Source organism: Micropterus dolomieu, linkage group LG10 (assembly GCF_021292245.1).
Source record: "Micropterus dolomieu isolate WLL.071019.BEF.003 ecotype Adirondacks linkage group LG10, ASM2129224v1, whole genome shotgun sequence".
Taxonomy (NCBI): Eukaryota; Metazoa; Chordata; class Actinopteri; order Centrarchiformes; family Centrarchidae; genus Micropterus; species Micropterus dolomieu.
Window position 1 is genome coordinate 16,835,928 of NC_060159.1, and position 14,476 is coordinate 16,850,403.

The window sequence follows — 14,476 nt, forward strand, 5'->3', positions numbered from 1 at the left end:
AAAGAAACAAATGACCAATCAGAGTTCATCAGGCAGGATTAATAATGGAATGTCATCTTCTATGGCTAAATTCATGAAAAATAGAAACAGAAAAATGGCAAGCATAAATGAGATTAAAGCAGCTGTACTTGATCGTGACAAACATTAAATTAACTGCTCCTGGAAACAACTTCCATAGCTTCTAGTTCCTTATATGAGGACATTGCTGATCTACAATGTGAACCACAAATGCATACACACTCTCAAACAGTATGTGCTGTAAGCCCAGTCACTTGTTCACATGATGAACACTAAGTTGAATCAACCATGGGTTGATTTCTGGTGGCACGTAATGAGCTCTGAGTAAACAGGTTAATTGCCACAACATATTAAAACAAAGATGACATTTACAAAATATGAGCCCACTGATATGGAACAAGGCAGAGGTGAATAAAACACCAAAATGTGGGCGGAGATTGAGACGGCGGGCAAACAAAAAGACACAGTTAGTTCTGACTTGACAGGAAACCAGCCAGCGAGACAACCAGCAAACACAAGAATCAGACAACAGATTTGTGTTTATTTTGCTGTGTATGTAAATGATATGAGCATATACCGGAATGTTCTAACAATACAAAACACAACAATACAATAACAATAGAAAAACTCAAAGTGAAAATTGGAAAGCATTTAATTTTCTGTCAGTTAAAAGCTAATAAATGTCCTTCACATAACTTGGCTTAGAATCACTAGATCTTGAATCTGGCTTTAGCTGCTCTAAAATAAGTTCAGAACCCCCCCTGAGTTTAGAAGAGTTTCCAGCACACCAATAACCTCAGCAACCTCGTGCAGACTGGTGTGACTACAGCCAGACATGTAGTCAGGTGACCAGCTGACTGGGAACTGCTATTGAAATGTGGGTTTGGTATTTGTAGTTGTGGTGAGCCTGCTATGTCCATCATGAAGCATGTTTGTGTATTTTGGAGTTTTCAGGAGTCAACCCTGAGCTTTGCAGTGGCTGTTTGGTGGAGCACAGTGGATTTTCTTTTCCCCAATTCTTTTATCCCTTCTGAAATATCTCCTCATCATGAAAGAGGGCTTGAAGATACAATGCAAACAGAAATGACTTTCTGTTTGTTTGAGGTTCTTTTGTGTATATGAGTATAAATGAAAGGGCCACATTGGTAGACCTAACCTACCTGATGTGTGTTCTGGGTTTGGCAACAATGACAAATAGTGTGGTTATGAATGTACAATATGGTACCAGCCAACACAGCTTGGGTTTCACAATTCATTCAGACTGGTTTCTACTCTAACTAAGACCGAAGGCAACATAGCAAAAAGTCAGGCATATTTGGAGGGCTATAAATATACAGTACTTTGAAGATTTGAAGTGGGTTTGTAATTGCATATTCATAATATGGAGCCTACTATAGATGCGGGTGGTGGCAGAGCCTCTGACGGAGCTAATCTTTTTAATAAGCAAATGTACTTTTGCTACTTTGGTGTTAATTTTTATAATGTTGTGTTAACTTATTTGACATAAAATAACTTTTCTGTAGCTTCTCTACACTGTCAAGAACATAATTCTGCTGGAGAAATACTAAAATAATTTAAAGATTTTAGCTATAAAGAAGATCAGTTCCAGCCTTAAAAAAAACTTCCCATGAGTAATTCTTCTGAAACTGGGGGACATAAACTCATTCTTAGGTCTTAAAAATCCCAAGAAACAATACCACAACATGAAATTGGTGTTCTAAATGATGGCTATGATCCTGCTGAGTAAGCATTATTTAAGATAATATGAAAAATTAGGAAACTTCAACACTGTTGAAATTACAAACACAGAAATCTGCTTTATTAACCCTGGAGATGATGTTACAATGGGACTACATTTTGGCAGGGGTCAGTTTTTCTAGACAGACAGGTTTTCTGGTTTGCTCAGCTTTTAAGTGAAGTGTTGATTATCCTATTTAAGGTGTGATCATAGTTAGAAACTGTGTGATTTATGTAAAGATGTAAGTTAAAAAGTAGTGATTTAGTATTTGAATGTTTTTTGGGACACAGTGACAGCTTTGGGGTGAACCTGCACACAGTGGGACGAGATGTTTTAAACATTCGCTAGATGTCCTTGCTTTCATGATAATTAGATATTATTACTAGACAGCACTTAAGCACTCACATGAAAGATCATCACTTAAGTAATTGATTGTAATTAATTGAATACTGCCGAGATCAATACATTTTCCCTAAAAAGACAAAAAGATATTTCCATTAATGCTACACTCTGAAGATTCCTTCAAAGATTCACAGAGAACATTTCAGTTTATGGACAGGTCTCCTGTCAACTAACCCTTAAGACAAACATATCGCACAAAAACACACACACACACACACACACACACACACACACACACACACACACACACACTTAAATTAACTGGATAATCTGGAATAATATCATCTTTTTTTTAACAGGCTTGAGAGGGAAAGTGGCCTATTGGTTGTTCTAAACAGGAGTGAGGCAAGAAGGGGAATAAGAAGAGTCAGCAGAGACCCAGGGGAAATTTCAGACATGCAAGTGACCCCCATCTCTGACTCTTCCCCCTTATGTCACAACAATCAAGGAAAAGTGCCCAGCCCAGTGGTATCAGAGGGTCGCTGTATGTCTCATCTAATTTGATACAGCCCCAACAAACATTGTGCAAGAGGACTTCCAAGAACTTGAGAGGAACATGGAGTTGTTTTGCTGTTCCCGCCAGACTGACATGAGAAAGAGATTTATCTTCTGGAGGGAGTGTGAGGTCAAAGTTGTTCATGCACAAGCGCTCTGTCACACTGTTTTGGAAAACAGTTGGCAAGTTAACTTGTGAATTAACATCACATGTAAGGCAGGCGAGAGCTGGGACCTGATCCTTGCTGGGCTGGAAACTCCTCTCATGGCAATATGAGCTGTTAACAGCGTCCCTGTGCTTCCACAGCACTCATGAAATGATGACATTTTAATATTTTTACAGCAATAAAATGAGAATGAAATGAGTTAAGACAAGGACAAGGAAAGTGTGTGGAGCCTCACCAAGCTTTATTTACATGCGCACCATTTCTTATACAAACTAGATTACAATTCAAAATGGAATACACAGGAAAAATACCCACTAACATCAAGTCAAGAAGAAGAAAGATTAATAAAGGGCAAAGTTCAAAGGGCTTGGTTCAGAGGGTGTATGGAGGGGAGCTGGCCTGGGCCTCTAAACAAGTATGGAAAAGGTTTGAGAGAAGATAATGAAAAGGAAATGTCCAAGAGGTGATTAAGGTATCTAGTGGTATGTCTCTTCTATTTTTTTGCTTTTCTTAGCTTTAAATTTGCACGCGTTGTGCTGCAGGTGTGTGTGTTGGGCACAAGAAGAGATAATCTGTGCCTGAATGAAGCAGTAGCACTGAGTGGTCGTGTGGAAGGCCTGCTCCACCATGACTAAGTGTAAACTATCTTCCCGAATAGCCAAAACATTTTTACACTGAATGTACAGAAAGTAAGCAACACCTTCCTGCGATTGAGATTTGCAGTTTATCAAAGGATCAATAACCCTCTTTAAATAGAAAGGATTACAGGGTTCCCTGGATTCACCTTGTCAGTCTTCTTCACAGGTGGAGTAAAGCGCTCTTAACGTTTAGTACAGTCAGTGTAGATACATTTCAATGATTAGCAGTTCAGGTGATGGCTCAGGATTCCCCCTGCCAAAAGACACGTGATAATGCTCTGGAAATTTTATATGTGACAAGGTGTAGTATATTCCAGCTCGTTGTCGCTTTAACCACATCAAAGTTATAGCCAAACGCTCAAGGAGAGCACCGGGACGTGAACCTACTGTACTCCACGTGGAATAAAACAAGTGTGAAGCTGAGGAACGTCCGTTAAAGAGGCTTTCCCTGTGTCAGCGTCTATGTACACACACTCATGATTAATACGGGAGGATGGTGCAAATGCTGCACTGTAAGCCCTGACTTTAAAAATAGAAAGTGTGTGTTTGAGTGCTAAAGACACAGGGTTCCTCTCTGTATTACAATTTCTGTCGCAGGACGGCACCATTGGAAGGATCGAGGGGGGTACATCTAGGGCATGCACTAAACCTCAGATAGCACAGGCGTTCATTCTAGCCAACCATGCACACACACTCCTCTCCCTTGGCCTCAAAGTGATATACACACACATCTGTACACTATTATACACAGCGGGGCATACACTTCCATAAACTACTACTCCAGACAGAGAAGGGATACCACAGTCTCCAGATGCTACAACAATGGTGCTTTCCACCATTTTCAAAATCTGGTTCAACAATGAAATCGCTGGTAACAGTGTTCCCTCCTACTCGCCGTGTAACGTTGTTCATTATTTCTTCAACTTTACCTTCAGAGGTATCACAAAATCCAAGGGTCAAGTACTACATGAGTATATAAGGACATACAGCGAGTATATGTATTTCACACAATTCATAATGCATAAATACATACATGCATACAGTCGGCTGTGCTGTATGCACCATGAGGGATAGTGAGGGATTACACATTCTTGTGAGATTAATTCAACTGAAATAAACTCCACAGATAAACACATACACACACGCACATTAACATGTACTCAGGAGACACAGGAAGTCACCTGCAGGAGCACCAGGCGTGTCCATGAGGGGATGTGTGTATGTGTGCCACAAGTTTGACAAAGAGGGGGGGAAAAATGCTAAGACAGCAAAACCAAAAATAACAGACCGCGTGCAATCTTAATCCTGACGGTTATCTTCCTTCCTCCTCTTCATCTTGACGGCCAAAAGTTCACAGGTTACAAGATCACAAACACAAAGCATTACTCTTTTTTTATCAAGAAATGTTAAAATACCATTAGAATGTGACTTGATGTTACTTTAACGGGAAGCCTCCCTTTTCCCCCCTGAGTGATTCTTTATATGCATAAGAAGCCCCACAAGCTCATGACAAGAAAACAGCAGAGCTTAACACAGATCCCTGGTATTATTTTTTCTATCTATGTGTGTGTAATGTATGTCTGTGCATGTGTTTGTTTGTGTGTGTGTGTGTGTGTGTGTGTGTGTGTGTGTGTGTGTGTGTGTGTGTGTGTGTGTGTGTGTGCTGTGATTTGGCTGCCAGCATATCCTACTGTTTGTTTCAAGTAATTTGGCAATATACAGAGATAGCTTATTGTTTTACTCGAGAAACAAATGGCTTCTAGAGGAATGAGGCTAAAACCCTTCACACCTCCCTCCCACCCCCACCCCTGCCGTCTACAGGTTCAACCTCACCGTGCTACAAGTGGCTGCAGCTTTGGGCTTCTGCAGGTCATGTGTAAAAACAGAAACAAAAACACACAAAATGCACGGCTTGCTCTCAGGGCAGGATTCAACACTGTTTACATAGCACCTGTTATGGTGTGGAAATGTTCACAACTCTAGCACACAGGTATTCATTTTGGCTACATCAACAGAACTCACCAGAAGTTAAGAAATCTACGAAAAGACAGACAAGATGTGACCGCCTCCTTCTTGAACTTTTCACTGCCCTGCACTGTACAAATATCCATAACAGAGAGTTTCCTCCTCTTAGTCTTTTTTCATTTTTTTTTTACAGTTAGATACACACAAAAGATAACAAATATTTTTGTAATATTCGGCTAATTGTAATATAACCCTCAGTGTGGAGCATTTAATTTAATTCAAGCAATTTAAAAAAACAAAAATGGAAGTGCATGGCAATAAAAATAAGAAATCGTAACTTCAAAGGGTTCTGAAGTTTTGCAAACTGGGGCAAAGTGTTAGGTTGTCTGTGTGTTTGCATGTACTGTATGTGTGGCCACTCAGTGAGTAAGATACCCCATTTCCATCTTTTCATTTCATCAATACACCAAATGTTTTTGTACAGACATGTATGATGCAGAAACAAATATGATAAAACAGAAAATCCAGTAAACAGACACTGAACATTTAAAATCACAAAGTGAGAACAGAGGGATTTTTTTTAACATAACACATCCCAGGAAACCACTGGATCAGATTTACACCATGTCACTTCTTGATTTTTTTCACTTTACACTTTGTCTTTTTTTGTCGTCAGCGGGAACAACTGCACCGTGCACTCCTTCAATCTTTCCTTGATATTTAGTCCCTGTGTTCCACCTGAAACCCCTTCTGATAAGCAGTTTCTCTTTGATATCAACAGACTGGGTGTCAAAGGAAAATTGCATAATTCTACGATTTGTGAGTTTGACATAGCTTTCTTTTTGTTGTTGTTGTTGTTGTTGTTGTTGTCATTTCACAGGAGGCTTTGAGGGCTGATGTGCAGCATCTCTAGAGTCAGTCGGATCGTTCAAGGTTCACCAGTGTGGGACGAAGGTAAAGCTCTTGAGAGGAAGTCTTCTTCTGTAAACACAGGGTTTGTATTTGTGCTGATGGCAGGTTTGGCAAAAAGGATGTGTGTCTGATCTTCTCTTACACTACACAGTTCAGACCTGGAGAGATAAAGGACGAGATGATTATGCCTGAGTATTCAAACTGTACTTAAAAGCAAGAACAAATCTTTTCTGTTCTAAAAGTCAAACATTTTGTACCTAGGATCAGATCAGATCGACTATTGGCCAAATGTCACAAATCTACTGTAAACATGTTTTTTGTTCAGCTCTGGTCATTTGTAACAATAGGTTCACGTGATTAAAGTGACCACTGGTGCTTTCTCACAATAAATGCACTTTAATGTGAAGGCAGTTGTAGGCCTTCACTGTGAAACGGGAAGTGTTGACAGTAACTATTGCGGCTTGCAAGGCATGGTAAGTTTCAACAACAGGTCAATGTTTTAAAAGATTTACAAACACAAAACTTTTATTTAGCTTTTTCAGATGAAACTTTACATGAATGTAATATATTCTATTACATGTTTAACAAATCTTGATAAATGAGAATGTCGCAGGAAATGAGGACTGATGTTACATCAAACAAACATTTAGCAACTGGAGTTAGGAAAAACTACTGGTGAAGCTACCTTGTTTAGCAGGTCATTTGTCAGTCGGTTTGGGAAAAACGTAACGTAAAGTTACAAGTAATACACAGGTGAAGTGGGTTAGTGAAGAGATGCAGAAGCCTGTAATTATGCTGAGAGAACCTTTTCCTTGTGGAGTCACAGGACAAGGAGGGCAGCACTAACTGATTATGGTTTATAATTGCAGCTGCAGCTCAACTTTTTTATTTTTACAGGTCTGTATATATTTACAACACCAGTAACTACAGCATAAAAAAAATCCTCCATACAGTTTTTTTTACAAGCCTAGAAAGCATGATGGTATATGAACGTATAGTTAAGAAGTGATCAGTAGTAACACTTTCATGTTAGCTAACACATATCTTATTCAGTTCTACAGAGACCTTTATAGACATTACATTTAGAAAAGTAGATCTGTTCTTGGCACCGGCTGTACCCTGAGGTTAGGTGTTCAGTATTGGGTATTGGCGAGAAAAGCCTGGCTCAGTGCACCCCTAATACCTACATCTAAGTAAGGGTCTAAGAGGGTGCACACAACCCTCAAACATACACACCTGCTCTGCTCCTTCCTGGACTGACCCTCTCAGCCGGGCACCCAGCTTTGAGAGGTCTGCTTGGTGTTTGTGAAGTTGCTGACTCCGTTCATATTGGCCAGAGAGTCAAAGTTAAAGTCCAGACCATCTGCGTCCATCAGCTCGTTCCTGATGATGGAGTCCATATCACATTCTAGGCTGCTGTTGAACATGTCCAGGTCCAGATCTGTGGGGAAACGGTCCTGGCAGATCCCTCCGCTGCTAACTGTGCCATTTAAGAAGATCGAGGTGTCGATCTGCATGGAAGTGGAACCATTTCCTCCCAAGGGTGAGAGCAGGAGCTGCTGCTTGGCATTAGCCAGAGCGTTCGCCTCGTTGGCTAGGTTCAGACCTCCGTTTAAAGACCTCAGGGAGCTCTGGTTGTGGTTGTTACTTTGCAGCATCTCCCCTTGGCTGCCCTGAAGTCCTCCAGTGGTCCCAAAGGTCATTACGGGATCATTACGGAGCATGAGGCCACGGCGAGAATTCTGGGAAATGATGGCGGCGGCACTGGCCTGTGACATCAGTGGGTCAGACTGGGTCATCATGACATCACTATGGCTGTGGCTGTCAGAGTTGAGCAGGTCTTGTAGTGTCTGACTGCCAAAGCGAGACAGGCTGATGCTGGAAAAGGAGGTCTGCTTGTTCTCCTGGATTGTCTGCATGGGGGACGGACGCAGAGAGGACCCCGTCGTGTGTGGGCCAAAGATGGAGTTACTGAAACCATTACCTCCACCATTAGAAGAAGAGTTGGTGGAGGGAGAGGAGGTGGAGGAAGGTGAGCCTAGCCCATTGGGTTTGGACCCAAAATTGAACCCTGAGGAACCATTTAGAGCGACCTGTCCTGTAACGGTTGACACCAGGTTGATGTTTTCCAGCAACTCATCCATCAGGTCATCTGTGAGTCCGTCATTCAGGTTCATCGTACCTGCCAGGTCTGCGAGGCGGGGCAGCTCAGTGGGTACAGACTTCCCTGTTGTTGTGGCGTTGCCAGGAGACAGCGCTCTGCCAGGGCTGGAGTAGAGCATAGGTGAAAGAGGAGGCTCATCATCGGGCACCTCGTCCAGCTCAGGGTTGGCCAAAATGGGTGACAGGCGACCGCTCACTGTGCTGGCGTTGGAATTAGTGCGCGAGCGGAAGTCTGTCCAGGCGTCCAGCTCCTCGCTGCTGCGTGACGTTGGGCTTCCCGGCCACTTGGAGAGACCTGAAGGACTGTCTCCGCCGCCCTCGCCAGCTGCAGCTGCTGCAGCCTGCAGGGCAGCCTTCTTCTTAGCAGCACGCCCACGGGCGGACTTGGTGTACTTGTTGCTGTTATCCATGGAGACTGCACGGCGGCGGGGAGCCTTTCCACCCTTCCCTCCCTCTGGGTTGATCATCCACCAAGAACTCTTGCCTGTTCCCTCGTTCTGGACACGGATGAAACGGCTGTGGAGGGAAAGGTTGTGCCGAATGGAGTTCTGTAACACAAAGGAGAAAAAAAAAACTGAGTTGAGTGATGCGTGTAAAATCCTTTTGAAAAAACTACCCAAACAATGACTGTCATCAATATTGATTTGTTGTATTCTGTCTTTTCAACACTCAATGAATACCTCTCATTAAGTCCAACAACACTGATTCATAAACCACCCACTTCTACTGATTCTGCAGCAATGTAAACAGTTGCTCTTGATGACTAGACACACAAACAAGGCAAAAATCCTATTGTTTCACTTGTTCCACTAAATATAGGCAGGAACACATTAACGTGCAGCAGCACTCAGCGCTGATGTCCGCATTGTTCCCACTGTAGCTTTTGTGTTGTGGGTATAAAAGAGAGACTGGTCTATAATCAAGCATCTCCTCGATTATGAATGACACATACAAAGAGCCCCTGTGTTGCATAAGGAGCGCATTCTGTGTCAGATTATGTGTATTTGTGCGTGCCTGTGTGCGAGTCTCAGCTGGTGTATATTGATCTACTCTGAACTCCTTCCTTGTGCGAGCCCCAGAGGCTCATTGTGGGGAAACTGGTGCACATGACAGCCCCTGCTAATGATCAAGAGTTTTATTCACAACACAGATGTATGAACATTAAAAGGCCCAAACTGTGATATAACGCCCCTGTTGAATCACTTGTTGCCTCAGTGCTGTCTTTGTTTACATATACATTTACCATCTTATCAGACATTCTTTCTTATTGTACATGTTGTAGCACTTGTACACACACTTTTAGCCTTGCTGGGTCGGCTGGTCCATCACTGTGGTCCAGACTAATATAACTCAGCAACATCTGAATTTATTTCCCTGAAATGTTAACTCATGATTCCCAGACTTTTCCTCTAGTGTCACCATCAAGCCAAAATACTAATGACCAAAACCATCAACCTCAACTGTACTTTGTGTTTAGTACTAATTAGCAAATGTTAGCATGCCAACATTCTACACTAAGATGGTGGACATGGTTATATCTGCTAAACATCAGCATGTAAACATTGTAACTGTGACCATGCAAGCATGCTGAAGTTAACTCAAAGTAATAGGACATAACTATAATATATATAGGAAATGATTCTCTTTTGGATAATAGTATATAAAGTTATGACTTTTTTGACTTGACTTTTGTCTCTTTTTACACTTTTTACACTTTCTTCTTCTTCTCCCCCCCCTCCTCTTTTTGTGCCCCACAACCTACTGACGGCCTTGTTGAATTCATTATTTTGCCTCAGTCTCTTTCCCTTTCCATACCCCCTTCCTCTGCTGTAGTTTCTGTTGTTTCACAAACACATAGCTCTTATGGGCCCCGAGGGACAACAGGGCTATGCTATATCCTCCCATATAAACAACCCAACCGCGATCCACAACATGCACAGATTTCCCCCTCCTGGTTTACTCATGTATATTTTTATTCTCTAAAACAGAACAGATTTCTGGGTTTCAAACGGCGAGGGCCTTCATTTTTGAGTTTTTGTGGGAATCACTATATTGTTTTCCATGAAGCAGTCCCGTCTGTCCTGGGCAACAGTTTACAGACAATTTGGTCTGGATTGTTTTTCTGGTCAAAGGCAGTTCAGAGAGGAGAAAGAGCAGGCTTAAGTTACAGTTCTGAATGCTACGCTGGCAAAGAAAGTTTGATCTCTGGGGCCAGACTGAACCTATGACCCTGGGCTGTATGTGTGTATTTGAGCATGTGTGGTAGGTACGTGGAAATGTCCATTTTTGTATTTACACGCTCTTGGGTGTTTTGCAATTTTAAGTGCAAAAGTTGTTTCTGCAGGACTGTGTGCTTTTTTGGGCCCACTGCTGTGCATTAGCGAATCTGGAAAAAGTTGCTTTTATTCATGAATGGCCTATGTGTGAATGCACATTTCCCAAGTGTGCATGTGTGTGTATTCTGTGCAATGAGGTAAGATGAGAAGAGATACCAGGGAGACCAGTGTTTATCCTCTGCCAGCATCTCTCGAGGCATGACGCAATGCTGGTTTATTACAGAACATTTTACAAACACAGGCACCCACGCACGCACGCACGCACGCACGCACGCACGCACGCACGCGCTAAATGTTTCCAGCTGACAGGGAGATGTAAATAATGGCAGAAGACAGACTTTGTAAAGGAAAGAACTTTGGGGGGGATGAATGAGAGGAGAATGAATGGAATGTGAGTTTCCTTCTCCTGCTGCTGTAAACATTTACCTGCCAGCACCTGACACTTCATCAATCCTTCTCCCTTGCTTCATCCTACACCATCTTTCTCTCTGCACCTCCCCACCCCCTCCTCCAAACGTAGCCACTTGGTTAATGTTTCTCTTTTTCGTGCCACTGCTTGTATCCTTTAAATGTCAGGTGAGATTTTTCTAACTCAGTGTGATGGAGCAGCAATAAAAGGAAACAGGACATCTGCAGCCGAAGCACGGACAGAGAGAAAGAGGGTGAGAAGATGATGATTGTAAGATGCAAGAAAGAATAATGTGCCTGTTATGTATCAGATATAGTGTGTGCCGTACATAGTAGTAGTACATCCTCCCATATTCTCACAAACCCTGTACTGATTATCCCTGTTGGTCTGGGTAATTTTCTTTTTTTTTCAAGCTCTTATTGTCAGTTTATTCTTTTTTTTGCAGGAAGGACATTATAAAGGAAATAAAACAAAAAAGTAAACCTAAATCTATTAGGAGGTTACCAATTAAGGATGTAGGGACGTAATAAGAAAGATATGGAAAATGACAGAAGACCTTAGGGTGAAGGAAACAGGTTATCTGTACTTGTGGGTGAGAGAAAGAAACTTTATAGAGTTAGTTTGGGCATAATAAAATTAATGATACTTGTGGGAGTGTTACTAAAAACAAGTCAATATTATGGATGATTGAGATAAACAAAATCAATCAAAAATTATTAAAGAAGGATGACATTTTCAAGAAACTGATTGACATTGATAATAATAATAATAATAATAATAATAATAATAATAATAATAGAAGTGATAGTGATGGCACAGAGGATTATTGCTACCAGAGAGAAAATAAATGGAAGATACAAAAGTATGGGAATATACATTGTTGTTTGTTGAAATTTACTGTGGCACTAAGTCAGCGGCAGGTTGAGTGATGTAAGAAGTTTTGAATATGTTTCATTGAATTGTTGAGATTGATTTTTTTGAATGGCTGAGCTTTGTTGCAGTGTTACATGTTCTGTTAAAAGATTCAACCACTGTGGAATATTGAGCTGTTTTCTATACTTCCAATTAAGTAAAATAGTTTTCTTGTTAGTTTCTTGTTCTTGCTTCTAGAAGGGGTGTTATGATTTGTTTTCGTGATGTGTCAAGTGTACTTGAATCTCCTAGTAAACACAGTAATGGGGATAGTGGGATGTTGTATCCAAGGAACTATGCTAGTTTAGTGGTTATTTCTTTCCAGAAGTGTTATACTGGTGTGCAGAGCCAGAGTGCATGGAAGTAACGGTCAGTTGTGTTAAGAGTACAGTGAATGCAGATGTCAGATTCGTCTGGTATATAAGTCCCATTATATGCATCTTGTGTTGAGTAATATGTATTCTTTAAATGACTTTGTACTGAATCAGTCTTGTTTTAATGTTTTTTGACATGCTAAAGATGTTCTTGCATATTTGCGTCCAGAATTCATTATTAGTGTTGAAGTTGAGATCTTTTCCCCATTTATATTGTAGCCGACTGGCTAGGTAGTAGTGCTGGAAGTTAGGGGCCTCTAGGCCCCCTGAGTTTCCGGTGTTTGTAATGTAGTCAGTTTAATTCTCGGCTTTTTATTTTTTTAATAGAATTTTGTTACGAATGAGTCTACTGTGTTAAACCATTTAACAGTGGATTGGACTGGAGTCATTGAGAATAGGTGGAATCAGGGGCGGACTGGCCATTGTGGCGTTCGGGAGCAATCTTAAGAATTAAGAAGAAAAAATGTTGGCATAAGAGGCAGATAAATGTGCCAAAGGAATCTCTCTATTTCTTTATGTATATTAGCTGTGGAGGTGATGCACAGGGACAAGGTGATGATGACCCAGGGTGATAAACACTGCTCTATTTTATGGGAATGTATTGTAGTTTTTGAGTATATTTAAGACTGACTCAGGCTTGCCCGACCTAGTCTTGTTCAGTGCAGAGCTGCCTTGCTTATACAAACAGAGAGGAGGCAGATGTCATCCTGAAGTTTCTTGAAGGTCTTCAGCATAATCTGATTCACTGTATACAACAAAAACACTAATATGTATTAAAATAACTGCAAAAAATATTTATGGCCGCCCCCAAAAGGGCGCTCGCATAAAAGGCCTCTCTGTCTCAAAATCCCGGGCTGAATTTCAGTCCCAGTACATCCCTGGGTAGAATAGTTAATTTTTTTCCAGTTTATTGAGTAGTTGGAAAGGGAGTAGATGTTGATGATATTCATAACTTCCTTGAGTGATTTGTTTGGGTTTTGCAGAGTTAATGTTATCTGCATAAAGGCTAATTTTGTGTATTAGGTTATTTGTTGTAATACCATTAATGCTGATATTTTGACGTACTGTTGCGGCTAATGGTTCGATAAAGTTTGCAAATAGTGACGGTGAGAGATGTGTTGATTAACGAAAGAGCCTGTGCAAAGAGTTGGGTCTTGTTGGGAGGATGTACTACTACTATGTACGGTACACAATATATCTGATACATAACAGGCACATTATTCTTTCTTGCATCTTACAATCATCATCTTCTCACCCTCTTTCTTTCTGTCCGTGCTTCGGCTACAGATGTCCTGTTTCCTTTTATTGCTGCTCCATCACACCGAGTTAGAATATGCTGTATTCATATGTTGTGGAATTTATTGTGATGTTTTTATCTCATCTGCCATTCTAATGAATAAAGGTGAAAGTGTTAGCTAAAAGTGTTTGTAGAACTCAATGGGGAAACCGTCCAGTGCAGGAGCTTTATTATTTGACATTTCTTTAAGAGCGTTTTCATATTCTATTGCTGTTAGTGGATTGTCTAAGATGTTAGCCTGATGTTTGTTTAGTGTAGGCATTGTAATGTGTTGTTGTTCTGGGTAATTCAAAGATTCCCAAGATACAGTGGGTACGGAAAGTATTCAGACCCCTTTAAATTTTTCACTCTTTGTTTCATTGCAGCCATTTTCCAAAAATCAAAAAAGTTCATTTTATTTCTCAGTAATGTACACTCAGCACCCCATCTTGACAGAAAAAAACAGAAATGTAGAAATTTTTGCAAATTTATTAAAAAAGAAAAACTGAAATATCACATGGTCATAAGTATTCAGACCCTTTGCCGTGACACTCATATTTAACTCAGGTGGTGTCTATTTCTTCTGATCATCCTTGAGATGGTTCTACACCTTCATTTGAGTCCAGCTGTGTTTGATTATACTGATTGGACTTGATTAGGAAAGCCACACA

General features: G+C 40.9%; 1 protein-coding gene across 2 annotated transcripts in view; it reads right to left on the reverse strand.

Annotated features, from left to right (window-relative positions):
- Positions 1–3,040: 3,040 nt before the first annotated feature.
- The window catches only part of foxo3b (forkhead box O3b), a 48,215-nt gene continuing 36,779 nt past the window's right edge, over positions 3,041–14,476 (reverse strand). For both annotated transcript variants that reach the window (XM_046060574.1, XM_046060573.1), the window contains exons 3-4: positions 7,572–9,046; positions 3,041–6,493 (exon numbers count right to left, since the gene is read on the reverse strand). In XM_046060574.1, the coding sequence (XP_045916530.1) occupies positions 7,601–9,046 (1,446 nt within the window). In that variant the 3' untranslated portion in view covers positions 3,041–6,493; positions 7,572–7,600. The remainder of the gene's footprint in view (positions 6,494–7,571; positions 9,047–14,476) is intronic.